The sequence below is a fragment of the Heliangelus exortis genome, chromosome 1, assembly GCF_036169615.1.
Source record: "Heliangelus exortis chromosome 1, bHelExo1.hap1, whole genome shotgun sequence".
In the NCBI taxonomy this organism is placed as follows: domain Eukaryota; kingdom Metazoa; phylum Chordata; class Aves; order Apodiformes; family Trochilidae; genus Heliangelus; species Heliangelus exortis.
In genome coordinates, this window is record NC_092422.1 from 105,409,634 (window position 1) to 105,436,750 (window position 27,117).

At 39.2% G+C, this 27,117-nt stretch overlaps 1 protein-coding gene across 2 annotated transcripts in view; it reads right to left on the bottom strand.

Moving 5' to 3' along the window:
* The window catches only part of EPHA6 (EPH receptor A6), a 445,064-nt gene that overhangs the window by 11,416 nt on the left and 406,531 nt on the right, over positions 1-27,117 (bottom strand). For both annotated transcript variants that reach the window (XM_071756858.1, XM_071756850.1), the window contains one exon: positions 7,692-7,841. In XM_071756858.1, coding sequence (XP_071612959.1) covers positions 7,692-7,841 — 150 coding nt within the window. The remainder of the gene's footprint in view (positions 1-7,691; positions 7,842-27,117) is intronic.

Here is a 27,117-nt window from a genome sequence, read left to right on the forward strand (position 1 = left end):
CCACCTGGCTACACCCTCCTTTCAGGGAGTTGTAGAGAGTGATGAGGTCTCCCCTGAGCCTCCTCTTCTCCAGGCTGAACAGCCCCAGCTCCCTCAGCCTCTCCACATAGGATCTGTGCTGGAGTCCCTTCACCAGCCTGGTTGCCCTCCTTTGGACCTGCTCCAGGACCTCGATATCCTTCCTGAACTGAGGGGCCCAGAACTGGACACAGGACTCGAGGTGTGGCCTCACCAGCGCTGAGTACAGGGGCAGAATCACTTCCCTGGACCTGCTGGCCACGCTGTTCCTGATACAGGCCAGGATGCCATTGGCCTTCTTGGCTACCTGGGCACACTGCTGGCTCATGTTCAGCTTCCTGTCAATCCAGACTCCCAGGTCCCTTTCTGCCTGGCTGCTCTCAGCCACTCTGTGCCCAGCCTGGAGCTCCCCATGGGGTTGTTGTGGCCAAAGTGCAGGACCCGCCACTTGGCCTTGTTGAACCTCATCCCGTTGGAATCAGCCCAACTCTCCAGTCTGTCCAGGTCCCTCTGCAGAGCCCTCCTGCCTTCCAGCTGATCCACACTCGCCCCCAGCTTAGTGTCATCTGCAAATTTGCTGATGATGGACTCATCTAAATTGTCAATAAAGATATTAAATAGAACCGGGCCCAACACTGATCCCTGGGGGACACCACTGGTGAGCGGCCGCCAACTGGATGCAGCACCGTTCAGCACCACTCTCTGGGCCCGGCTCTCCAGCCAGTTCCTAACCCAGCGCAGAGTGCCCCTGTCCAAGCTGTGGGCTGACAGCTTTTTCAGGAGAATGCTGTGGGAGACGGTGTCAAAGGCCTTGCTGAAGTCCAGGTAGAGCACATCCACAGCCTTCCCCTCATCCACCAGGCGGGTCACCCAATCATAAAAGGAGATCAGGTTGGTCAGGCAGGACCTGCCCTTCCTAAACCCGTGCTGGCTGGGTCTGATCCCTTGTCCATCCTGCAGGTGCTGTGTGATTGCACTGAGGATGATCTGTTCCATAACCCTGCCAGGCACTGAGGTCAGGCTGACGGGCCTGTAGTTTTCTGGGTCCTCCTTCCGGCCCTTTTTGTGGATTGGTGTGACATTCACCAACTTCCAGTCATCTGGGATGTCCCCAGTGAGCCAGGAGTGTTGGTAGATGATAGAGAGAGGCTTGGCAAGCTCTTCTGCCAGCTCTCTCATCACCCTTGGGTGGATCCCATCTGGTCCCATAGACTTGTGGGGATCCAGGCAGTTCAATAGGTCACTGACTGTTTCCTTCTGGATTACAGGGAGGCTGTTCAGATTCTTGTCACCTTCTACAAGCTCCAGAAGCCATCTGTCCTCAGGATAACCTGTCTTACTGTTGAAAACTGAGGCAAAGAAGGTGTTAAATACCTCAGCCATTTCTTCATCTTCGACAACTATATTACCGCCCATGTCCAGTAAAGAATGGATGTTTTCCTTGCCCCTCCTTTTGCCACTGATGTACCTGTAGAAGGACTTTTTGTTATCCTTCACAGAGGTGGCGAGATTTAGTTCAAGTTGTGCCTTTGTCTCTCTAATTTTCTTTCTACACGACCTAACTATATTCCTAAATTCCTCCTGAGTAGTTAGCCCTTTTTTCCATAATTGGTAAGCCCTCTTTTTAACCCTAATTTCTTTCAAAATAGAATCATAGAATTGGCTGGGTTGGAAGGGACCTCAGAGATCATCAAGTCCAACCCTTGATCCACTATTGCTGCAGTTACCAGACCATGGCACTGAGTGCCACATCCAGTGGTATCTGATGACTGCTCTCTAGCTCTGGTTTTGTGACAAGCACTTGATGAGATGCAAATATTCTGTGCTGCCATCAGACACTGAAAGAGGGGCTGTAAAGGTTTCTTTTCAGAGATGAAAATGTTTAATACTTACTAGATGGTCTTGTGGGTCAGTATTAGGGTGACTTAAGTGGGCAGGGTGCATTTTTACAAGTAATGATTTTTAGCGGGTGAGAATATAAACTATAAGGGAAAGGCAACATTTTGTACAGATAACAGAGCTAATTATTGCCATGCTTTTTAATACTTAGGCTTTAATATTTATAAAGGGGGGCATTCTTTTTATGTATTTTTGTACACTGATGATATTAAACACTGGAGCCTGTTAAATACATTTTATCATTTGTTCTTGATGTTAGATGTATCTGTAAAGGTTGTAAACAGAGTTAATACCAATAAATATTAATTATGACACCAAAATTACATGACAAGTGTTTTTTTTGCTTCATAAGAGTTCTGCATATTTAGTTTCAAAATAATTTGAATGGCAAAAATGGCATCTAAAAATTAAGCTGTAATTGTTCTGATAGTTTCATTATTAACAGTAACAGATTTCTGCTTTTGAAAGTTAACTGACAGATTTTTTAATGAGACTGAGATAGAAAAAAGTCCAGAGGGATGTTGTCCCTGTGTCCTCCTGACATCTGAAAAATCTACCAAGGGGGGAGAAGCAGCTGCTCATGCCTTGTGGTATGGAGCCAATCCCAGGTGCCTGCTGTTTTTATATCTATGGGATGAAGAACTGAGGTTAAGTTCTTTTTACTATGACAAGAAAGTTTCATAACAGTAAGGACTTATATTCTGTTTGCTAGAGAACTTTTCATATTTTATATTTATTACAATCTGTTAATTTTATTTTTTTTTAATACTGCAGTTCTCCAGCATGCACTGATTTATGCAGCAGCCTCTAACAGGTGTCCCAGTAGACTTCACTCACAGCTGTTCTACAAACCAAATGCGTGGAATATAAATCTTCCTTTCCTCATATGAGCATTAGCAAGCCAGGCTCTTAGCACAATCTGTTCATCAGTACACAAGTTTCCTTGGAAATTTCAATATCTTAGGTAATGTTTATTAATTAAGCAATAAGACATGACAGACTGTGCAGCAGCCCTAATTAATGGACACCTCTGGTGGCTGCCACACATCTAAGAAGTGCATTAATCAGCACAAACACAGGTCTGGAGTGACTTACTGCAATAATAAAATGGTTATTTACTTAAACAAAAACATTTCTCAAAGTTAATAACGGTTTTAAACCTCTATATTGTACCATGTACACTATTTAAAAATTTATGTGAGACATTTTCAAACTAAGTTACCTAAAGTTCAGCTTCCAAATCCCTACTTAGGAATATAAATAGAGGACTCTAGTTTTGAGAGGTGTTGGGTCTCTCTGGCTTGCACTGAAGTGATGAGTATATGCAAACAGTTGTAGTCACTGAAGGTCAGACTGAGTTTATTTCTGTGACAGGTATCACTTTAATGCTCTGCAGTCAGCTCAGACTCCATGCTACCTGTTCTGGCTCCTTGTTATTTGGTTGCTGTGACTGAGGGGTTCAACAAGAGACCCTTGGTAGACTTAGCTCAGCCCTTCTGTTCATCTGACTGGAGATGAATTCATGTGGCAAATGGGAACCACAGCAGACAACACTGACCCAGCTCTGTGGAATTTATACTTGGAAAACTTTTGGTGCTTTACAAAAAGCCACCTAATTCCATAAATATATTAATGCTACCTAGATTAGAGTTTTAATCATAACAAAATACAGAAGAATTGTATTGCTAACGTTGCCAGATGGGTTTTTGTAGGACAACCTTAGATTATACTTATGCAAGACCTTATCAACAGTTTGCGTAATGTGTCTTTTATGAATCTGTTTAGCACATGCCCCTCTCTCCTGCTTTCCCTGCCATATATACATTATTACTGACCGTTGGGAAAATACTATTATTTCTGAAAAATAAGTTAATGTGAATTCAGGGTAGTTTATTGTACTAAAACATATTTCCCAATATCCAGCAAAGTAAGCTTTAAAATGTCTAATAACTTGAAATTTCCCAGTGCCTTTTAGAGTTTCTAAATGCAATTAGAAGGTCACAGGTACTCACTGTTAAGATTTTGGAACTGAAAGCCAGTGGGTTTCCAGAGAAAAAGAGTCCTCCTGTGTGTTGCTGAACTGCAGGGAAAACCCCCCAGAAGTCAGCATTGTTAACACAAGCAGTATCCATGGGGCCTGCATCCTTAATCTGCATTAAGAGATACTTGTATTTTGGATGTAAGAGTAATTAAATGTTGCTATCCTCACGCTGTAGGGGAATATTTAACACACTCTAAATGGAAGGGTTGCTTTATCAACTCTCACTGCTGCCATGGCCCTGAATAGATACATAGCAGGTGGTGATAGAAGGGAAGAGAAGAGGCTGAAGGCAGCCTCAGAGAAAGGGAGAGGCAGCTGGAATCAAGGTCTGTGTTGCATGCTGCTGTCACCTGGTGACTTGGGGTCTATGTGAGGGTCCTACAGGTGTTTCAGACGCTCTTCCTAGGAGGTGAATAGTGGGCTGAATGGGCTGGATATAAAGTGTCTGTATCCCTATTCCCAGTTAGTGGTAACAGCAGTAGGAGAGTCAAGAGCTGGGCTGGTAATGGAGCCAGTGTGAGAAGAATTATGTTTACAGAAGTAAAAGAGATGTTAGCAGATGGGCTCTTCATAGAGAGTTAACCCAATGCCAGATGAAATGACTCGCAACGAGAAGAGATTGATAGAACAAGATTGTGTGACAGTGAGACATAATGATACAGCAAAGAAGCATCACCTTCCCCCACCTCCTCTAGCTCCAGTCACTACCAGCAGCTGCCCATCACCTGCATCCAGGTCAGCAGAGTGGCAAGATGAGAAGCAGAGGCAGAGTTATGGAGAGGTGACACTGCAGATGGACACACTGGCACAGCACAAAAACCAGGCACCATAGCAGGACCAGCTTTGTTCAGAAGTATCTCTGGCTTCATGGGCTTCTTTAATCTCTAAATCAGCCATGAATGGGGTGGTGCAGGGGGAAGGGAGAAACCAAATACCAACTGTATGGTGAGGAAAGCCAGGAAAATAACTACTGCCTGTGACAGGCTCAGAGCATGCACCAGTGGCAACTGGCAAAGGCAACAGCAGGAAGGGCTGTGAGCCACTGCTACTTTTATGATTATCACAGTCCCCCCTCATCCAGGCAGTGCTACTGCCCTCTAAGCCCAGTGGGCATTGCTTGTATAGGCATGTTGTACTTGGTCACAAACTGAAAACCATGGTATTCCATCAGAACTACCTAAGAAAACCCTTTTCTGTTGTGTGGATGACTGGTACAGTCCAGATGACTGGTACTGCCCAGAGGAATTGTAGTCTCCATCCTTGGAGATAGTAAAAACCTGGTGGGAGAAAGCCCTAAGTGAACTGTTTTAGCTGACCCTGCTCGAGTTGGGGCACTGGAATAAACACCCTTGAAAGGTCCTTCAATTCAGCTGTTGTGTGATTCTGTGAGCTGCTAGCACCTCTTTCCCAGTTTCTTTTTCTGCTAAATCTCCCCACAAAAGAAAGTTCACAGTGAAGCTAACCAATGCATCTATTACTTTGGGAAGGCAGAAAATTTGAATGTACACGTGGATTTTGGTACAAGATGCATTCCATGCCATGTAGAGCAATCAGGTTTTGCAACAGCAAAAATGGCTGATACTGCCATGGCAGCGTTTGGCTGTGCTTCTGAATGGTAGATCAGCTCCAGAGTAGCATCCTCTGCTATTGCAAGGCAGATGTATCAACTCCTTAACAATCAGCTTCTAAACCACCACATCTTACAAAAGGGCTTTTCAAGGAAAACAGTGGCATTTTGCCTTAAAATGATGTTTCGAAGCCATGGTAGTTCAGTAGCTAAGTGATTCTCAGTTCAGGCAAAGTAATAGCTAGGGTACTCATGTTTCCAGTCAAAGCCTGCCTGTTCATCCCTTTTTATTGAATTTTAATTCATTGGCCCACTTGAATCAAATTAAATAAACTGTGGAAGGATGAGCAGCTGACGGAGGCATAAAGTTGGTTGTAGGACATAGAGACTTAAATATACAAGAAATCTGTACACAGATGATTTCACACTGTGCCCTGGGGAAAAGTAGCCTTAACTCAGTTGTCTAAGCATAGGTATCTAATTTTAGACTCCCTAAGGTATCCTACCAGCCTTCATTTATTGCTCCAGAAGAACTGAGACCTCTGCACATCCTGGTCAGCAGCATGTAGAGATCTTAGTTACTCTAGGGCACCTCAAATGCCAAAAGATTTCTGTGGGAAACAGAACTGAGCATACTGGGTTTATCTGCTTATTTCACAGCAGATCCATGATGTGTCTGTAGTGCAAATAGTATAAAAATAAAGTTTTCACTGAAGGAAAAGGTCTACCTTGGCTCAGTGGCTGCTTGTTCTCTTCAGATGGGCAACCATCCAACACTGCCTGTTCAACCAACAGGAGCATAGCTCAAAAGCAGGGCACAGCATGCATCACCCCATACCTGGTGTTAATCAAGGAGCACAGCAGGGAGCTGGGCTGACGGCAGATAGGTGAGTGGAGGGGGGATGGAGGCTGTAGACACTATCAGGAGAGAGTGACACACAGGCGAGATCTAATTCCAAAAGCTAAACTCACAAGAGAAATGCTGGAGAGAAGTAGGATTATAGTACTGACTGTAGAGTATAAATCTAAAGGAAATAAGGGTTAGTTTTGCTAGTCTTTTCTGGTTAGGTGGGTTTGTTTTTTTTTGGTTTTTGTTTTTTTTTTTTTCCTGAAACACTCTGAAATGATGTTTTTTTAATTAAAATCTCTCTCAGCTCTTTATCCCTAAATGACTGATCAGCCTTAACAAGCAACCAGACTTGAACAGCCGAATAACTTAGCAACAACATAAAAACAGCCAACTGGGAAAAGTCTTGTCAACTCTTCAGAATCAAAACAGAGCTATTGTAGGCACATGTATGACAGAGGATAAGATAAGCTGGCTGATACTCTTCATTATGACAAAGTTTGATGGCTGGTGTCAAGACTGATTATATTACTTTGAGCTGTCATGGGGATCCATAAAACAAGAGATTTAGTAAAAATTCAAATTGTGAAAGAGAAAAAGTCATTCCTCTTTTCCCATACTTCATTTTCTAGAACAAGACTTCAATTTTACTGGAAGCACATGCATTTTTTTTTGGTTTCTTTGTTGTTTTTTTGTTTGTTTGTTTTAATCAGGAAAGCTTACTTGGCCACAACTGAAAAAAACCCAAAAAGTCAGAGGAAAACTTTGTTATGAGGAAGGACTGTTGCCCTGCACAGTGGTTAAGCCTATACTTAGTTTTAAGAAAACAGAAGGCATTTAATTATTAGGAAGGCAAATTAGCAAATACATTTCTTGTGGCAGCTGAACTCTTTTAGAAATTAGCCATGTATGCCCATTAAAGGGCACTGTTAGACTGTACTGGAGACAATGGGCCAACTACATAATCAGAATTGTTCCAGTATTCCCTCAAGATTTATAACTCAACTGAGAACTTCATTAACTTGCAAATCCACCTGATCCATATTCCCAGGGATTTGGGTGAAACTGGCAAACTGGCTCTCTGGAATATGTCTTTAATCCATAGGAGGAATCTGGTCCTTTTTTTAGCTTAGGGGGCCAGATCTTCAGGTTTCATAAATTACTGTCCCACTGAAGTTGATAGAGTAATATTGAATTAAGTAAGTTTAGATGAATTTCCAGCCTAGAAAATAAACGAGAAAGCAAACCAGGGCAGGGAGTGACAATCATCTTCACAGAATATTTCAACAAGCTGCAGGTTAGTCCTTGGCAGTACTTACATCCTGGTTGGACATCTCCCAGTATGGTCTCTCACCATAGGACATCACCTCCCACATAACAATCCCGTAGCTCCATGCATCGCTTGCTGAGGAAAACTTCCTGTAGGCTATAGCTTCAGGAGCAGTCCACCTTATTGGGATTTTTCCACCCTGGAAAAGATGTTGGCAACTTATTAATATGACTAGAATGCAAAACAGCAAGTGTTTAAAAGAAAAGAAAAAACAGATATCCTGGATGATGAAGTTCTACATTCTGCCTCCTGTCAATTTGCTGCAACTGGAAAGGAATAACTATACCTATTTCAGAATTTGATTAAAACATGGTTTTAGTTGTAGCCTGGTTCACCAAAAACAGCACTTCATGAGAAAAAAAAACCAAAAACCAAGATCAAACTCAGTTAATATACCAGAAAGCATTTTAGGTGATTCATGATTGTCAGTCATATGACAAGTCAGAACATGCCTTTTGATTAAAAATATCCCAAGCCTGAATTCCTAATACAATAACATTTAAACTTCTTCCTGAAATTAAATAGAAACATCTATTGCAAAATGGAGTATCAAAAGCACATGATAAAATTGTGTAAGAAAAAAAGAAACTACAATTTTTTTGTTGTGTCCTTTAGATAGAGGTAAATTAGCAAACCAAGTGTCTTTCTAATAGATGGCTCCTTGGGATGCTAAATCTGCAACTTTCAGCTTAAAATCCAAGCTCTTCGACAGAAAAAAATAAATCTGTAAGACCTCAATAAGCAAACTGGATTTACTCTTTACAAGACCCCAGTATGCAGAATTTTTCTCTGACTTTCATAATTAATACCACTGAACCTGCTCTATTCTCCCCTAATTATTTTATGTATGAAAACTATTTTTGCTTTTCACAACAAAGTATTTCTTCTCCAATTACATTTCTCATTTCAGAAGTATAAATTTTTGTCGCATTCTCCGTGTAACTTTGAGAGAGCAGTATAATGCTTAATGTGCCACTAGATGGCAGAAGGAGGCAGTCAGTAGAGCTGACCTCCCTCAGCAGTAGTTGCTTTCCAAAAGCAGTAATAGATTCTGCTCAGCGTTGTAATTATATTTCTGACAGAAACAAAAGACGAAATGAACTAGAACATCCGTTTGGCAATTTAATAGAAGCCACAGTTAAAAACAAGTATGCAAATCTCTGCTAATTGGCTTTGAATATATTAAAAAATCGTGAGTTGTTGAGGCCTGACTCCAACTGGCTGGGAAGGTGCTTGCTCTACCACCAGGTGTTCAATAGCAAAGCTCCGGGCCTGTGGTGATGTCCCAGTAGGCCAACTTCGCTGAATCTGAGTATCCACTCCCATCACTGAGTTATGGGCCTTATCCTTTTTACTGGATCAGGTTTAGTGCTTTATTTTCAATCATTTACTTGCCAAATTTATGTAGTTTCATCCATAGATCCCTGGCTTTGGCAGATTTTTAGGGTCAATCAATATTTTCCTGGACTAAGTCAGAGGCTTCCCATAGACATTTCACTCCTTTCTGGAGCCAGACACCTGCACATTTTAAAAAGGTAAATAACTGTCCTGCTGATTCACGTCACAAGAGACAGCACTGAAAGTCCTTCCTCATCTGCAGCACATCAGTCCTGGCTGACATTTGATGCAAAAGGTGAGACACTTGTTCCAACACAAGGGTTTCTGAACCTGATCTTACTAAGCAATTCCCTTTGATGCCTTTTGCTTTATGCCCACTCAAGATAGTTTCTGAAGTACCACACCAGCACTTGAAGAAGAATAAAAAAAAAAAACAAAAACAAAAAGTAAAATTCCATTATTTCTTTCCCTCAGATCTCAGGAAATGACAGGGAAAGAGGCATACCAGTTTAGATGGTTCTGTTGTTGTAAGACTTTGTTTTTCAAGATAAACTGATGAATCAACAGGTTTTCTATGAGCATACATTTCTAATTTTTGAGAGTTTATTAATAATTAATTATATATTTTTTAATTTTAATGAAATATATTCTGTTAATAATTAACTACTTTTAGGAAAAATCAAATCTATGTACACAAATAAAAGGCATTTAGATATTTATAGATTTTAATTTTAATGTCTATCACATAATATAGGTAACATAGTAAGAAAATTATTTTAAGAGTGTATTATTTTCATAAATCTGATTATGTATTCCCAAATTATACTCAAAAAGAGGCCACATATCAAGCAGTAGTTGCAGGAAAACTTGTGACTATTAGCTAAATATAAATGAGCTTTAAAGAGTCTGATTAGATTCTACAGCTAGTTTCATGATAAAGCTTTACTGACTGATACCTTTTAGACTGAAACAGTAGTGACTCATTGAATGTAAAAATGAGAATGGAGAGCAGTGTCTTAGCAAAAATCAGGGCAGTTCCCATTCAAGGGAACTGTGTTCAATATTTTAATGCAAAAGAGAATTCTTTTCTACCAGTTCTAATGACAAAGGGAGGCAAAACCTCTGAGCTTTTTTACAGTGGATTCATCTTTCTTATGAAGATGTTATATTCATAAAAATGTAAATTCAATACTTGTGTTTGCAGAATATCTTTTTATGCAAAAAAAGTTGTTTTATTTATTTGAAAGCCGTTCAAAGGCAGAGGTTGCAATGACTACTTTAGGAGGCGTCTATGACAGAACAGTAGTAATAGCTGCTCATGCATAATAAAAGAACACACAGAGTAGCTGAAAATTTATTTCCATTTCTGATTAGAGTAATAAACAGTTACTATTATTGGACACGTCTTTTACATTTTGATCTAACTGAGAAAATAATAAATGTGCCAGTTCCTGTTTACACAATGCTTTGCTTTTAAATGAAGATAATTTATAAATCATCTGCATTTTACCACTGTAGCAATGAAATCTGTCACGGATGCCTGTATCAGAAAGACCTCATGCAGACCTGTTTTGCTCTCAAGTTATTCTCTCTTTTGGAGGGTGGGGGGAAGGAGTAGAAGGGATGGTAGGAGCCACATGGTATTTCTGCCTCATCTCGTGCATTAATAATTATATCAGTGATAAGCTAATTTTATTTTCACATAGTAAAAGAGCATTGCTACTCAGATAGCTAGAATTCAGCCCTTTTTTCCCATATGCAGCCAGCTGAATGCTACCAGGTGTCTATCTCCTGATTCTTTTCTTGATTATAATTTAATAAGCAATTTTACTATGCACTGTCAAGAGTCCCCTTGGAGTTAGAATATTAGGCTCACATTGCTTAGCTTGTAGAACTGCTTAGAGATCAGCCCTTGAAATGAAATTCACCTCCTCACCCACCTACACCCATGCTCGCTTCCCCTACGGAGCTGGCAAGGGCAGAGTTTGCCACAGGCTTAAAGACAGAATTGGAACTACAGGTTGCAGCATGCCTTGTTTTCACCTCATGCTGTGCATCAGAGAGAGAGCCTTCCCAAAATGCCATCTCTTCTTTGAGCTTACAACAAAAAGTGCTTATCATCTGTTACATGAAAAGACCCTGAGGAGGCAACATTTTTGTCCATATATATGGACCACATATTTGGTCCAACAGGCCACAACTTCATTTTTTATCTCCTGTTGATTATGATTTACAAAAAAAATTATGTTAGACATAATTTTATAAAACATTAACAGTTTCTTTAATTAAATATTTAAATATATTTTAAAACTCCATCAGAACAATGTAACTAGCAGCTATGGCCCATATTTCAAGCAAGATGATGGTCAGAATGTATCAGAAAGCTCGAAATGTGATGTGAAAATAAAGAGAGGGCATAGAAGCAAAGGAGGAAGCCTGTTAGATGCCCAGAACTTTTGGCATGCTCAACTAACTAGGTAAAGTGAGGGGTGATACCAGTGAGAGTCTTAGATATAAAGCTTAGGATATAAGATTTTTAAGATATAAAGCTTAGGAGCTCCTAGGGGACTGGCAAAGATGATACACATAAGCAGCCAGAAGCAAACATAGTGAATCAGACTCACAATTTGCCAGAACTGGCAGTGATGTGAAACAATGCCTGTTCCTGTTGAAAAGCTTGTTCTGTATATTCCTTGAATGACAGATTCTGCAGAGGGACTGTCACGGAGTGGCTGCAGTGATGCTAAATGCTGAGGAGGAAACCCAGCAGTTCCAGATGCACAGGCATCTAGAACTGTCTATATCTGGGACAAAGGGTACTCTACTGTGTGCACCATTAGTCTCATCTGGCACTTATTCTACCACAGTAATTCCTGTACATCTGTCAGTTACTATTCCATTACATACAGTGTCACTGAATCATCCAATAACTTTCCTTAACACAAACGTAATATCTATCTTTTTCTCCATCTAAAATGACAGCAACGAGAAAAAAAAATCTTCAGACTGAGGAGAGACAAAAGTAATGAGAAAGATTAGTTTTACATATCAGACATAATTCATCATCCTGTACAAAAAGCTTATGCCACTTGACTGGAGTGTTGCTTTTATTTAAGCACATGAATCAAATTTTTCATGTGCAAAGTTACAAGTAGTCAGAATTTAGCATCCTCAAATCATAACTTAGGACTATTCAGTATTATTAAATGTCTTCTCTAGAGTCTATTGGAATGTCAGAGAAACTACATGGCAAGATAACAAAACTGATCTGAAAAGACATTTCAGAATTTGCTCTCATTATGCCAAATTCCAGTCAGTTTGAACCGTTTTTCATTTCCCTCAGAACTGAAATGAAGAAAAGCCCCCTTTTTTTTTCAGAAAAACTGTAATTCTTCTTTATTATCTGGAAAAATATTTTTCTTTCAAATATCCTGATTAAAACTTCTCAAGTTAAATATGTGGACTTGATTTTTTTACTTCTAGTTTAGTTACCCAGTTTTTCAGGACAAGTTAGTTATATTGACAATGTCATTTTAGTAAATATTAACCCCTATGTACACATGTATTTGTCTTAAAAAAGGGGAAAGTTGTTGATGGATGGAAAAAATCAGCACTTAAGATATTGGCAGCACTAAAAGAGCCAAGATTAAATGTTTGTCCATAGGTCACCAGAAATACTCCATGCTAACTGGCATTAGCATTAGCAGGATGCTTCTCCAAAATACTCCATTGTTTATTTTGCCTCCTAAAGGTCATCAATAAGATGAATTGATTGTTAGTATACATACACAAAACCTCCAGAAAAGCAGATATATCCTACCCTATAATTTATTTTAGTTAAAAAATTACAGAAGATATTACTTCGCTAAAAATTGAAGAATTATGAAATTAGAAATGCTGTCTAAAACAGCTAGGATTCTCAATAGTAGGAGCAGTAGCATTCCCTTTGAAAGAAAACACTTCAGTATGCAGCCCCTTGCCTGTTCTGAGGTATTGATCTTCACTTGACTTGAAAGATAATAACAAGTCTGATAAAAATGCATAGGTTTTGGCCCTCAAAATCCACATAAGTGAAACGGTAGTGAGTATTTCAGACCACTTACATCTGTCCTGCATTCATGTTTTCTTGACAGTGCAATTTAAAGAACCTTATCCAATGACAAAGATATAGCAAAATACCAAATACAGATGGTTGATACCATTGCCTCTTGTTTGTGTACCTAAGCAAGCAGACTACAGACATCTTTTCTTGTTAGCCATGGTGCTAAGAACTGCAAGGTTCTTATGTAAAGACCCAAAGTATTTTACCCACTTATTTTAAGAACATGTTTATTTAGATTTTAAACTAACAAAGTAGTTCATTCCAGAGATTGAACAGAAGGGGTATATGGTTGAAAATGGGCAGAGGTCCCACTTTTCCAGATGAAAGCTCAGTGTGGGATTTCTTTTTTAGAAGAAGAAGGGGGGATAAAGAAGGGAAAAAATAAAGAGAAAAAAGGAATTAAACTTTCAGTAGTTAAGTGCTTTACACATCACTGCAGACACCTAGAGCTGTCAGTGGGCAGCAAGAGCAGGGCTGCTCTCTGAAGGCAGGGGAGCCTGGAGCATCCCCAAGGTAGGCTGGGCAATGCTCTTGTGATGACCAGGTGCACCCCACAGTGCCTGGGAGGATGAGCAGGATGGCATGGTGATGGGAACAGGCACTATTGACAGTCCCATGAGCATCAGGAGAAGGCAAGGTAGCAAGCCAAGACCACAGTGTGCCAAGCAAATCAAAGCAACTCCTGTCAAATAGACCTGGGGGTGGCCAGCTGCAATGTCCCTTATTAACAGCCCCAGGCTGTGCTGACATGAGGCCTTGGGCAGGGTAGGGGAAAGCTCCAGGGGATGCCAGGCTGGCCAGTTAGGACTGATAAAAACCCTGGTTAAGAACTAGACAACTGTACAAAGACAGACAAACACAAGTATTTTGCAAAACCTCTTTGAGACTGGTGCTTCAAAAGGTAATGGTGAGACTGGAGCAGCCAAGGAATCTCATTACCTTTTAGAAAGTGGGACTTAGAACTACAAATGCAGCAGTGGATTTCACAGTACTGGGTGTGTGGCCCTCAATGTGAGAGAAATCATTGCCTGTTCTGAAACTAAGCATCAGAACCATGCATGCCTACCAGTCCAGTTTAGAAACTACAGCACTACTTGACAATAATGATAGGAAAAAATGCAATTTCTCTGGAAACTAATATTTCTGGCAAAGACTTATCTCTTTTCAAGAGCATCAATTTCAAGCTGTCTGCCAGCTGTGTCAGCACAGCTCACATTGCAGCTGTAACCAATTTCTTGATAGGTACTCCTACAGAGTCCTTCCCTCTGCACATCCAGAGCCTATATGCTTTGCTTACACAAGTGGTCCTGCTGAAGTCTATGGAAAAAGTGAAAAGAATTTGTTCCAAGATGCTTATTATTTGAAGGATGGATTACATTGCAAAGCCCTGTAACAAAGTAATTTAATTCAAGGCCCATTCTTACAAGCAGAACTGAGTTATCAAACATTTCTCTAAAATCAAGTAACTGTAATTTTAAAAAGAAAAAAAAATAGGTGTTGCTAGGCACTATGCTTTCTTAAAAGCATCACTGAAGACTTGTCTCTAAAATGATGTCCCTGACTTGGCTAGGGCTTCAGGAACTCTTTATCATTGGACCAAAAGTAAACTGTTACCATGGCACTGCTTGAACACTTCCTGTCATTAACTATCCTTAATGATTTCACAGATAGTGATTTCCATGCACATATCTAGTTGACATACACAGCAAAGAATTGCCATATTTCAGTAATCAAGTGTCTTCTCTGTACTGTCATAATGCCCAAATCTTTAATTCTTCACTGTCTCTGAACCCCTGCCATAAATCCTTCCACACCATGCAATTAGAAGTGGCCAATAAAAACTCAGAAGAATATAGAAATTTAAAAATTGGAGACAATACTGAATGAATTTAAGTGCAAAAGTAACACCATATAGGCTATAGTATTGCCTCCAGTATACCTTTTCATATTCCATTCTCTGGGAGGCTATAAAGAGAGAATATAGGAACCTCAGTACTGAATTCCTATATAGCTTGTACTGGGGTACACTAAATTTTATTTACCTAAAGCTTCTTCAAAACTTTATTCTAGAAATGAATCAAAAAGATCACAAAAATAAAGCTTCTATTTCGAGGGCTGCAGTGCCATACTCAGATAATGAGGATCAGAATTATCATAAGGCTGAGCTACTCTGCAAGTACCATTACCTCAGTTTTAATTCCAGCTGCATCAGGAAGTGCAGAGGAGAACTAATATCTTACTAACTGATGAATTAAATGTTCTGTTCCCAATTTTGTGAGGTGACTTCTCATTTTATGCTGATAGTTTGCTGGTTCTTTATAATTCAGTCAATTCATGGGTAGACTGCTGGTCAAAAGATAGGAAACAAAGTCAGAAAGAAAGGGTCATTTTTTAGAGTGGCATCCCCCAGGGACCAGTGCTCACATCCCACTGGCAGTTTATGTAGAAAGAATCTGCAATACAGACTGAAAAGCAGATGGGTAGAATTGTGCTAGCGATCTAGCTAGGAAAAGGCCATGTATCAGAGTGCTGAGACACCTTGATGCATCTGGCTCCTGTTCTCCCTTTGATCAACTGGAAAATTAAGGATAACCAATGACCTCTTTATTACTTAAAATGCCAGCACTTGGGTTGTAGCCCAAAAGGGAATGATAAAAGAACTGTAAAATTTAGCAAGTTACCCTATATAGGGTATATATTTAGCAAATTACCCTATATACAGCAGTTCTAAGGGAGACCCTTTGGGCTCTCCTGGATTGCAGCAAGATGTGACTAGAATTCCCTCCTGAGCTGAAACATCTCCCAGATACAATTCCTTGAGGAACGTCTGCTGACAAAGCTGAAAGAAGGCCAAGGCAAGTTTATCCTCGTGTCTCAGTTATCACCCACTGAGAAATGCTGATGCAAGTATTTACTCCATACTTGAAGAAGGACATCTTAATTATAGCCTAGTCTCTTCCATCCATCTCTCTACATATCTATCTGCTTTCTGTTTATGTACATATATAGTTTAGTTTAGGACACCCTCTGGTAAGTTAGTGGGAATCTTGTTATTCTCGAATCTGTAATTAGGTCACTATTTTAATCATAACGTATTAAATCACTGGTTAATTGTTAAATTGTATAACGATTAAGTGCTCTAAAATTCAGCCCTTCTATTAATAAATCTTTAATTGTTGCTAAACCATAACCACAGCAAGACATCTCATGTATGACAGAGCTCTACAATGTTATTGACTTGATGTTCAAGAGCAGACTAAAGAGAAAAAAAAGAAATTATAGAAAATATATAAATGACCAGGTAAAGAAAAAAGCACTCTTGAAACCTACTATATTCCTGCATATTGCCTACTGCTTGAAGTCTTGATCTCCCCCATCGCAAAAGAATACACTAACAGACCTGTAGAAAAAGCTGTGATGGGTGTTGAAAGGAACGATATAAAATAAACTAAAAATACAGCCTTGAATATAATATAAAGCCTTGAATATAATGCAGTGGATAATAGGTGGAGAGTACAGAACCAGGGTGCATTCAAGTATAAGTGGAGAGTAGCAGATTAATATCATAAAGAAACATCATTTTATTATTATTTTTCTTTAAAGGGAAATATTTCTATGGGATGTCTTTGACTCCAAAAAGCAACTAGGTAAACTTTACAAAGAAATATTTGTGAAAGATATTATGTATAAAACCCTACCTCCAATTTAAAGAAGTCTTTGAGCCACAGGCCACTAAAAGCTCGGTAACCAAACCCAAGAATACAACATTTTACTTTCTTATTATAGCCCCCCTTGGATTTCACTACTTGCTTGCATTTTACAGACATTCTACTGAGCCCAAAAAACATTGTGGCTGTTTGATATGAGTTTGATCATTATTGCTTTACTGTGATTTCAATTCACGTGCAGGTAAAATATAAACACATGGTATAATATGGCAACTGGAAAAAAGTGGACTCTGAACATTTTACCCACATTTTTTGGGAAAGAAAGTTAAAGAAAATGAAAAAGTTAAATTTAAAGAAAGGCACCTGAAGAGAAGTGTTCTTTGGAGTGAGGCGGTGTAATTGTAGATTGCTATCTGAAGGATCACAAAACATTTTTTTTGTTGTTGATGGCTACATTTCTATGTCTTTTTATAGGACCCCAATGTTTACAGAGATCCTTTATGACTCAACCCTTTGACAAAAGGAAATAAATAGTTCTATTGTTAGTAAGTTTAAGTAATTTTTTAGGAAGTTCTATTGTTAGTATGTTTTTTAATAAACTGGCAGGCTGTTATCTGCTGTGGGAGAGCGGGGGCTGGCTATTGTGTGAGTATGTGAAGGCCTTTTATTTGCTCCACAAAGGGATGACACTACCTTGGCAAAAATTTTAGTCTCATATCTTCCATCATGAATAAATAACGTTACATAGGAAAAAAAGGTAATAAAAGTATTCCCAGGCTGTCAGGAAGCATGCAAGTTCCATTTCTCTAAGGGAGTCCACAAACTGCATTAAAGAATTGGAGGAGGAGAACAAATGCTGATGAAGGTGAAGCAGCTGAGTCCAGGGCCATGGGTCAAGAAGTATGACAGTGGCCAGGGACATGATGAATATTGGGCACAATCTCCTGCCTTCCCATCTGACTGCAGGAGGGTTGAAGGCAAGGAAGAGCTTGCTGAGGCCAAGGTTGGCAGCAAGGCTCAACAGAGGACAGTAACAGCCGTTTCTTCTTCGCTGGCAGAAGGCCAAGGCATTTCCAGTGCCACCCTGATGGTTTTCCAAAGAAATGAAGTGTACAAGCCACAGATGCACTGCTGGCATGTCTGTCAGCCAACCAGGCTAGGGGTCACCATCTCTGGAGGTATTTAAAAGACATGTAGATGTGGTGCTTAAGACACAGTTTAATGGTGGACTTGGCAGTGCTGAGTTAATGGTTGGAAATGTTGATATTAAATGCCTTTTCCAGCCAAAATGACTCTTCGATTCTCTGTTTTTAGGAGCTTTGAACCAGTGGAAATGTCAAGAAGTGCAGATGACTCAAAGGTAGAGATACAAAACACATGAAAGGCCTAAACTGCCTGAACATGGTGTCTTCTGTCCCTTTAGGCACTGTTACTTGCTCACTAGATGTCATTTTAGGAAAATGCAAATCTCCCACTGTCTGCCAGTCCTCTGCACGTTCCCCATGACATCTCAATGGGCACTGGATCTCTACATTTAGGCAGCTGATGTCTTCCTGATTTTCCACATATCGAATGAAAAACAGTATCTAAGCAAAGGAGAGAGATCATAGTATTTTTCCTGATGGAAAGGCAGAAGTGTGCAGCCATTCTTCTGGACCAGCCCACAGTTAGAAGACGACAGCTCAGTGACCCCTCAGCCTGCACGACGTCAGGTGCACTGACACTTCACCAGCTGGAAAAGTAGGTCCAAATTTGTCCTACTGGGGAAACAGGTATAGGGATGTGGAAGGGGGCTTACGAGTAATTTGATACTGTTGGAGACCCACAGGGACATGGAAGGCATCTAAGATTTATCAGGGAACCCAAACCAGTGAAGCATAGCAAGAAGATGGAAGTGCTGTGAAGGTGCCACAAGGAGCCTCTGAGAAGATCAGAAGTTTTGCTATTGAGTCTGCAGAAGGCTGAGAATTAGGATACCTGTACCATTATCTGCACTGGATAAAAAATTGGCTGCATGGTCGGACTGGAATGAATGGAAATGGTCGTGAATGGAAATCTGGCTGGCAGCCAGTCACAAATGGTGTCCCCCAGGGTTCAGTACTGGGGCCTCTTCTCTTTAACATCTTCATTAATGACTTGCATGAGGGGATTGAGTGTACCCTCAGTAAATTTGCAGATGACACCAAACTGGGTGTCTGTGTTGATCTGCTGTAGGGTAGGGAAGCATTACAGAGAGACTTAAGACAGGTTGGACCAATGGGCCAAGGTTAATTGTATGAGGTTTAACAAGGCCAAATGCCAGGTCTTGCATCTGGGTCCTAACAACCCCATGGTGAGCTAAAGAACTGGGGAAGTGTGGTTAGAAAGCTGTAATTTGGAAAGGGAGCTGGGGGTCTTGGCTGACATTCGACTCAGTATGTCAGCAGTGTGTGCCAAGGCCAGTGGCATCCTGGCTTGTGTTAGGAACTCAGTGGCCAGCAGGAACAGGGAGGTGATCATCCCTCTGTACTCAGCTCTGGTGAGGCCACATCTTGAGTGCTGTGTTCAGTTCTGGGCATCTCACTATAAGAGGGACACAGGAGTGCTGGAGTGTGTCCAGAGAAGGGCAACAAAGTTCATGAAGGGCCTGGAGCACAAGTCCTGTGAGGAGAGGCTGAGGGAGCTGGGGGTGTTCAGTCTGGAGAAGAGGAGGCTGAGAGGAGACCTCATGGCTCTCTTCATCCACCTCAAGAGAGGTTGGAGAGAGGAGGGAAACAGCCTCTGCTCCTTAGTGGACTGTGAAAGGACCAGAGGGAGTGGATGGAAACTGCACCAGAGGAAGTTTAGGCTAGATGTTAGGAAATATTTTTTCACTGAAAGGGCTGTCAGGCATTGGAATGGCCTGACCAGGGCAGTGGCGGAGTCACCATCCCTGGAGGCTTTTAAAAGACATTTGGACCTGGTCCTTAAGGACGTGGTTTAGTAGTTGAGTGTGGTATTAATCAAAGGTTGGACTGGATGATGTTGGAGGTGTCTTCTAACTTAACCATTCTGTGTGTACATTCTGTGTATGAAATGCAGTTGATATATATAATGGAACCCGACATAGGGCTTCGATTTCTTTGCTTCTTGTGAAATAATTTTTTTCCTATCCTCTGACGAATTAAGATATCTTATTACAGCAGAAGTTGCAGCACAGTTTTATTGTAACATAGCTGCACACACGTGGATGAAACTACCAAAAATTGCAAAGAAATGAACATATGAGAATAGTTTTCTAAGTTAGGTAATTAGAATAGTCCAAGTTAGGGGCTGCTTCACAACAAAGTCTCTCTTATATTCCTGTTTGATTTAGTGGCATGGTGGTATTGTCCATAAATCACTGCAGCATGCAAACTGTTGAATAATAAGATAATAATCTGTTTGATAATGAATAGTTTGCCACAGAAATGTCATTGAGCCTTCCTGCATATATCCATGTTCAACTAAATCTCTGTCAACCACCTGAATAAAGGGCACTGAACTTCAAGTTGGTTTCTAAGTATGATCACCAGCTTACCAGGACAGAGCACTGCCTGGTCTTCATGATGGTAGCTCCAGTCATACTAATGGCAATGTCAATTTAATATATGTAGAGTTCATACTAGTCTGATGTTCATTTCCAGACACTGAGAATCTGCTTCTGACCTTTACAATAGTGCCATTTCTTAGTATTGCACTTCCCAGACTTTCGTAGTGCTTTTCTATATTCTCTATACATTTTAATTTAGGCTGTTCATGAATTGTGGTACTGGGATACCTTTTGTCCTATAAGTCAGTTGAATTTACTCCTTGTATTCCTCAGATTACATAAAGTTTTGAGTTATACACTATTAGACTATCTTTTTTCTGATAATATATCATACTAAATCATCATTTGACTGATGATAATATAATGGGAATAACATATTAACATAATTTATCATCCCGGTACCTTGCTCAGGGGATATTTTACTTTATCATATAATGTATTAGTTGTCACTTCTATGATATATTACAATAAGACCTCACCAGAAAGAAACATTTTGATGAAGTAGTACTTAATAGTAGAGACTATTATCTAGGGATAAACAGCCCTCAGGGATACTTTGTTTAATGGAACAGCATAATACAAAGGTAAGAAGATACATGGCATAATGGGGAGATGTGATTATTCTCTGACATCAGGCTTGCCACTGATGCTAGACCAGCTGTGGTTTATTTTGGAATAAAAATTTAAATAAATTGCTACATATCCTCTAAGCAGTGGTGACTTTTACATTACCTTTATGAGTTCACCAAAAAGCTTCCAAATAGTTGAAACTTTTTTAGAGATTTTATCTAAAGAGACAAAAAATTCAGTGTGTTTATTTCACTAAAAAATCAACCTGGTACAGAATAATGAAAAATGAGGAGTTTTTTTTTTTTTTTTTTAATTTAGAAATGTCAGTGGTGTTTACATGAATAGGATGCAGGTGCAACTTTTGTAGGAAGACCCTTTTTATGCTATAAAAAAACACATGCACTGACTTTTTCCTATTTTTCCAATCATCTCCATTACATTTATATACTGGAAAATTAATATATGAATATATTCATATACAAAGGAAAAGGATTTCCAAAGCTTTTGTGGTGGCCAGCAAAGCAATATGCATTCCAACCAGCAACCACCAGCACAGCTGTGGCTGCAGCATCTGAAGGTAAACTGTTTCAGGTATCAGCATTTGGGAAGAAAGAGTAAATAAAAAGCATTCAGCAGAACTTAATGACATTTTAGGAAAACACATTTTTCTCCTTTGTCTATAAAGAGTTGACAATTTACACTTTGACTTACAAATTTTCTTCCCTGGACTGCTGAATGATGACCTTTATATATCTAAAGAAATTAAAGTCAACTGGTTTTGACGTCAATTGGATATGAAGTTATGGAATACTAATCCATGGCTTTGTTTCCTTACTTTTAAGATATGTCTCCCTACTTTTAAGATATTTACACATATTTTAAGATGTGTAAAGTGCTGAAGTTAGAGCCTATCTTCAAAAAAGGAAATTTGTATCACTGCAAGAGCCAGTATCTAACTAAAAACCCACCTACTTTCATACTCACAACAAAGTGAGTATTTATAGTACATGCATCCCTCCATTTTTTTGTTTAGTGTAGAACTGGTGACCACTCCCAGTAATTCATGACAGCCCACAGAGTCCCTTTAGTTCTGATGCAGAAACTGTAGCAAGAGCTTGAATCTTGCAAAGGATGGGTGTCATACTTACGCTGGGTAAAAACAGTGGCATCATGATGAACAACTTGTCAGGTCAAGTCAGTGTCCAGTAACTTATCATTACCAAAACTGCAAAGAAGCAACTATCCCTTATCAGCAATTTCCAGAACACTACTTGATTTATATCAGGTATGAGAGCCTACTAATTACAACCCCAAGAATGTGCTCTGGGAAACTGATATAGATGAGCTGTCTATTTTCCCTAACAGATTTCCACAGCTTCTGGCATACTCTGAAACTTTTCCCATGGCTAGGATATCACTATTCTCCACAGCATGTGTTTTTAAGACTAATGAAAGGTAGACTAGGTCACAATTTTGGCAGAACACAGCCTAACATGAAACAATACAAAGCCCCCCATTCCCAATCAATCATTGACAGCATAAAAAACCCCAAACCAAAAACCAAACCAAAACAAAAAAACAATTAAAAGGAAAAAACAAGACATAAAAATGCACTGTTTTCTTCCTAGGATATGATGCAGCATTCAGAAAATTAGCCCTGCATTGCTCTTTCTGCTTTGCCTTCCTGTGCTGCAGCCCACAGGACATTCATGCATGGGACACTCGCCCATGAATGTGGTCATTCTCTTGGTTGTCACATCAATACTGTGTAATTTAAGTTGTTCACTGGGCTCTCACATTTTAGTGCCTGGACTCTTCACATCCATTCCTCTGCTTTGTTACAATGGGCTACAAGAGATCTTTAATTCTGAAACTTTTTCTATTTCTAAAATACAAGTGGGTGCCAAGAGATCTTTGGCTTTTAAATGTATCTACTTCTGCTGGTTTATCTTGGCTGAAAAAAAGTGCATCTCCAGTCTTAATCTATCTGGGATCAAAGGATTCAATTCAACATCTTTATCTCACATTCCATGGTTTTAGGCATTATACTTAATGGCATTATCTCACTTTTATTTTTGCTTTCTCTGTTTACAGAGAACATGCAATTTCAGCTAGCTTTCTAGTCACCCACACATGGATAGATGTTCCCTCACTTAGCTCCAAACTCTCCTTTTCTGAAACCCGTAGTTGCTACTCCAGATTCCCTTTGGAACGCTGGAATGATCATGATCTCAGCTGTTTAAATGGGGTTGTTGATGGCACACTTCTGGTCTTTCTAGCCCTCCCCATTTCATCCACAGTTTGGAATTCACATAAACAAACAAAAAGACAACAGTAGGGGGAAAATGAGCCTTCAACTTCTCACAGCTATATAAAATTAATAGAAACAATGGACTGACCGTTTTTTTCATGTGCATTGCTTTTTGCAAAATACATGAACAGCATGCCCATGGGCTAAAGCCATGATATTTTGTGGCACATTTGGTCTTTAATTAAAGTGCTTCAGAATATATTAGTTAAGATTTTCAGCAATGAGATATGGGCAATTGCTGCTGCATTAAAAATATCTACCAAAAAGAAGCATGAGAATATTTAAACTACTTTATTTATTTTGGCTTTTGAGTATTAAAAAGCTCAGGGTTGCAGCTGCCTTCTTTAGATTCATGGTAATCACAGCAAATGGACCATAAAAAAACCCTTAGTCAGAAAAACAAGATTGTTTTTGTATTGTTCCCCAGTCGTGTTCACAATTACATAAACATCTATAAAGCATTTGTTTGAAGTATGCTGACCAGTAATAGTTTTTACAAGCACTGTTACCAAATTAGGAAAAGTTGCTCTTCACACTTCATATTTTATAAGTATTTCCAAAAAAAGGAACTGATTTTGTGAAATTTGCTAAACATGAAAATGATGCATGGGTCATGATGAGATTGCAAGGATTTTTATTCTTTCTCTAATTTTGCCTTTTCTCACCTTTGCTTCCTGTCTTTGTGTCATCTTATCCAAGGTACTATAGACAGGATAGGTGAAGGGACTTTAATTATCTCGTTGATTTCTTATAAAGGATCATGACACTGTAGATGAAGTAAACTATGATGTTTATCCTAGAAATGGACCACTTGCTGCATGTTCGTCGGAACATCTGTGAATTTGGCTTGATTACAAGTCCCAGAGCAACACATTAAAGCCAACATTTTGTTCCTGCAGCTTAACAGCGGTGGTGTGAGTTTAAATAAATTAATAATACAAATTAATAATAAAACCCCCTGAGCTTTCCTTATTAAAGTAAGCATGTAGGTTGAATAACAAAACAGAGGAGTTATTACTATCCTGCTTTTTTATCTTTTGAGCTAGCCCCCAAAAAGAAAACAAAGCAGATTATTTATTCTTAGAGGTTAAATATTTTTCTGCTTGTTTTGTAATGTTTACAAAGTTCAGAGATAGGAGAACAACCCAATTGTGCTTTGGGAGATGCACCACAGTGTTTCACTGAGGAAAAGGTTTGATTTATTATAGTGAATACGATTCATTTTTTAACATTTAGAGATTTAGTCATGTTATTCTTGCTTAATAACTTTATTAACATTTCTCCATTGTATACAAAATACAATGCTAAGACTGTTCAATATTATAGAAATTGCTAATGGGTTGCATTATTAGTGATTATATCTTTTGTTATGTCTCATATTTTGTCCTTTCCTGAGGTGAAGTGCAGACTGTGGGATTAAATATTATTTTTCTGCAGCAAAAGGCAACTGGTTCCTCTTTGTCTACAGTTATTTCATTCTTAAAAAGCTACATGTTTTTTTTTTACTTAAGTGAATAGACAGCAAAGGAGAAAGGTGTCTGTATAAACATTCATAGCGGTTGACTTTTTATTTGCTCTTCTGTTTTTATAAATCCTAGACCCATCACAAAGTTCTTTCCACCGTGAGATGAAGGCACAGCCCTGGAAACCAGCAGCTGCATAAGCTGAAACTTTATCTCAGAGGATTTTGCTCTTTTACCATGCAGTTTTACCCATCATGAATTTACAGCCTGGTTTTTAGTAACAGTGAGCACCTCTAATTCCAATTATTGGCAGTGGGAGTTGCAGGTATTTAATGCATTCTACTGTTAAGTGAAGGCAGTACCTTCTTTAGAGGGTTACCATGAGAGCTGCCTTTATTAGCTATGAACTGTAAAGGGCATAGTATGTCTTTTTAGAATGCTATAGAGGAAAAAAAAAAACCAAACCAGAAGCACTTCTGTCAGATACTTTGTTTTTTAATTGTTTCTTGTGTAAAAGTAAGGTGACACCCTGGGAGAGGGACTATGCTACCTATACTTTTAATTCTGATAGAGATCCCTTGGCTTGGGGTCCCACTGACTGCTCAGGGAAAGATGTGCTGGGAGAAGGTCAGATGTGGCAGGAAAGACACAGACTTCAGAAGTTCATGCTAAGCTGCGAAGTTTTGTGTAGAGGATCAGGCAGCCAGCCAAACCTCAGAGAGGAAAGGAAGAAGTTCCTAGAGATGAGACAGGGTTGGTACATTCTTAGTCCTTGACTAAGCTGAACCTGCAAGCAAGATCTACATGTTTACTTAAAGTTCTTGCTGACTCAGAGTCCTGTAACAAACTTTTTCTGATCACTGATTACTTTTTACTGATCACAGATAGGGACTTGAAGCTAAAGCCCTCAGAGAGGGGAATTCCAGAAAAACTCCCGCTGTCTTTAAAATATTTAACCAGGGAAATGTGGTATTCTCTGCATGTCAATTGCACTGTAGATGATTCTCTCACCTACACATAGCAATGCAATATTACTATTCTGTGAAGGACAATTAATGAAAAAAAAATGCACACACACACGTACCCATTATTCTTTCCTATTTAAGAAGCAGATGTTACTTATTGTTTTGTTTCTGGTGGAAGCCAAATGTTGTATATGCAATTAAAAAGAAGCAAACATATTAAAACCTCATCAAATTACTAAAGCTATGTATCCCAGAATATTTATTTCAAGAGTGCAGCTAATTTATGAGCATGAGTTTCATGAAACTTTGGCAGTTCCCATCAAGAAAAGACTTTGAAAAGAAAGTCTGCAAACCCTTCATCCATTAATTTAATTTAATAATTTACAGTGTATTGTGGTGTGTTTTTTTCCTCCCCTTTATTCTATGAACTAAGCAAATTCCACAAGCAATACTATACAATGGAATACATTCTTTTTGTTAGTCACAGCTGTTTCACATATCTTTCTATTAATTCTATTTTTTCTGTAACTCCTCTTATTGTGACATTGCTGTGCCACAAAAAAAAGGCAATTTAATCAAGAGACTAATGGGATCCCACACAGATTTTCAATCTTTCTGATAAAAAACCTAGTCCAGGAAATTTATTGCTTAAAACAAATAATCTGCTTACATGGTAAAAAATGTGCCTTCCTGCTTCAGCTGGAAATACCCAGCATCAGGATGTCTACAAAGCAAAGCAACATGGTGCAGAGATGAGCTCTGGAGAAGCAGGCAGGCCAGTCCATGTGGTCAGTCTGTGTCCCGTTGATGGGACAATACTACAAAAACATCAGCAGAAATGCTGTCAACTTACTCCAGTGAGAGCTACAAGAGGGCCAAGAGCTTTTCAGTTTAGTGCATGGAATAAAGTCCCAGTCAAGCACTCAAAAAGTAATAAAAGCTAGAATTAAATGCTAATTCACACAGTTACACAATGCTAATGATAAATGCTGTAATAGGCTTCCTTGACATGCCTAGATACTTTGAAGGATGGCTTGCTGACTTTCTCCCCATCTTAGAATTGCAAATATTTAGAAATTACTAAACAACTTAGTAAAATGTAGAGCAGCATGTGATATAGTATTTTAATTTAGAATAGTAAGTCTGAAGCAGTGGTTACTCAAGACAGATACACACAGGATCTCTCAGCTTCTGGGAATATGCTTCCATTCACAACTGACATCTGCCCATTTGAAAAGTAAATATCCTGAGTAAACCATATCCCCAACACAGGAGCTTTTTATTAAAAAAAAAAAAAATTTGAATTACTTCAGTTACTGTAATGAACTACTAAACTTATAAGGAAAAGATTAGCCAGAGAGACACGACTGAGAAAGTTACACCAAAACTTGGACTAAAGAAACAACAATCAAATTCAACTTTATATTGAGAACATTTACTTAAATCAG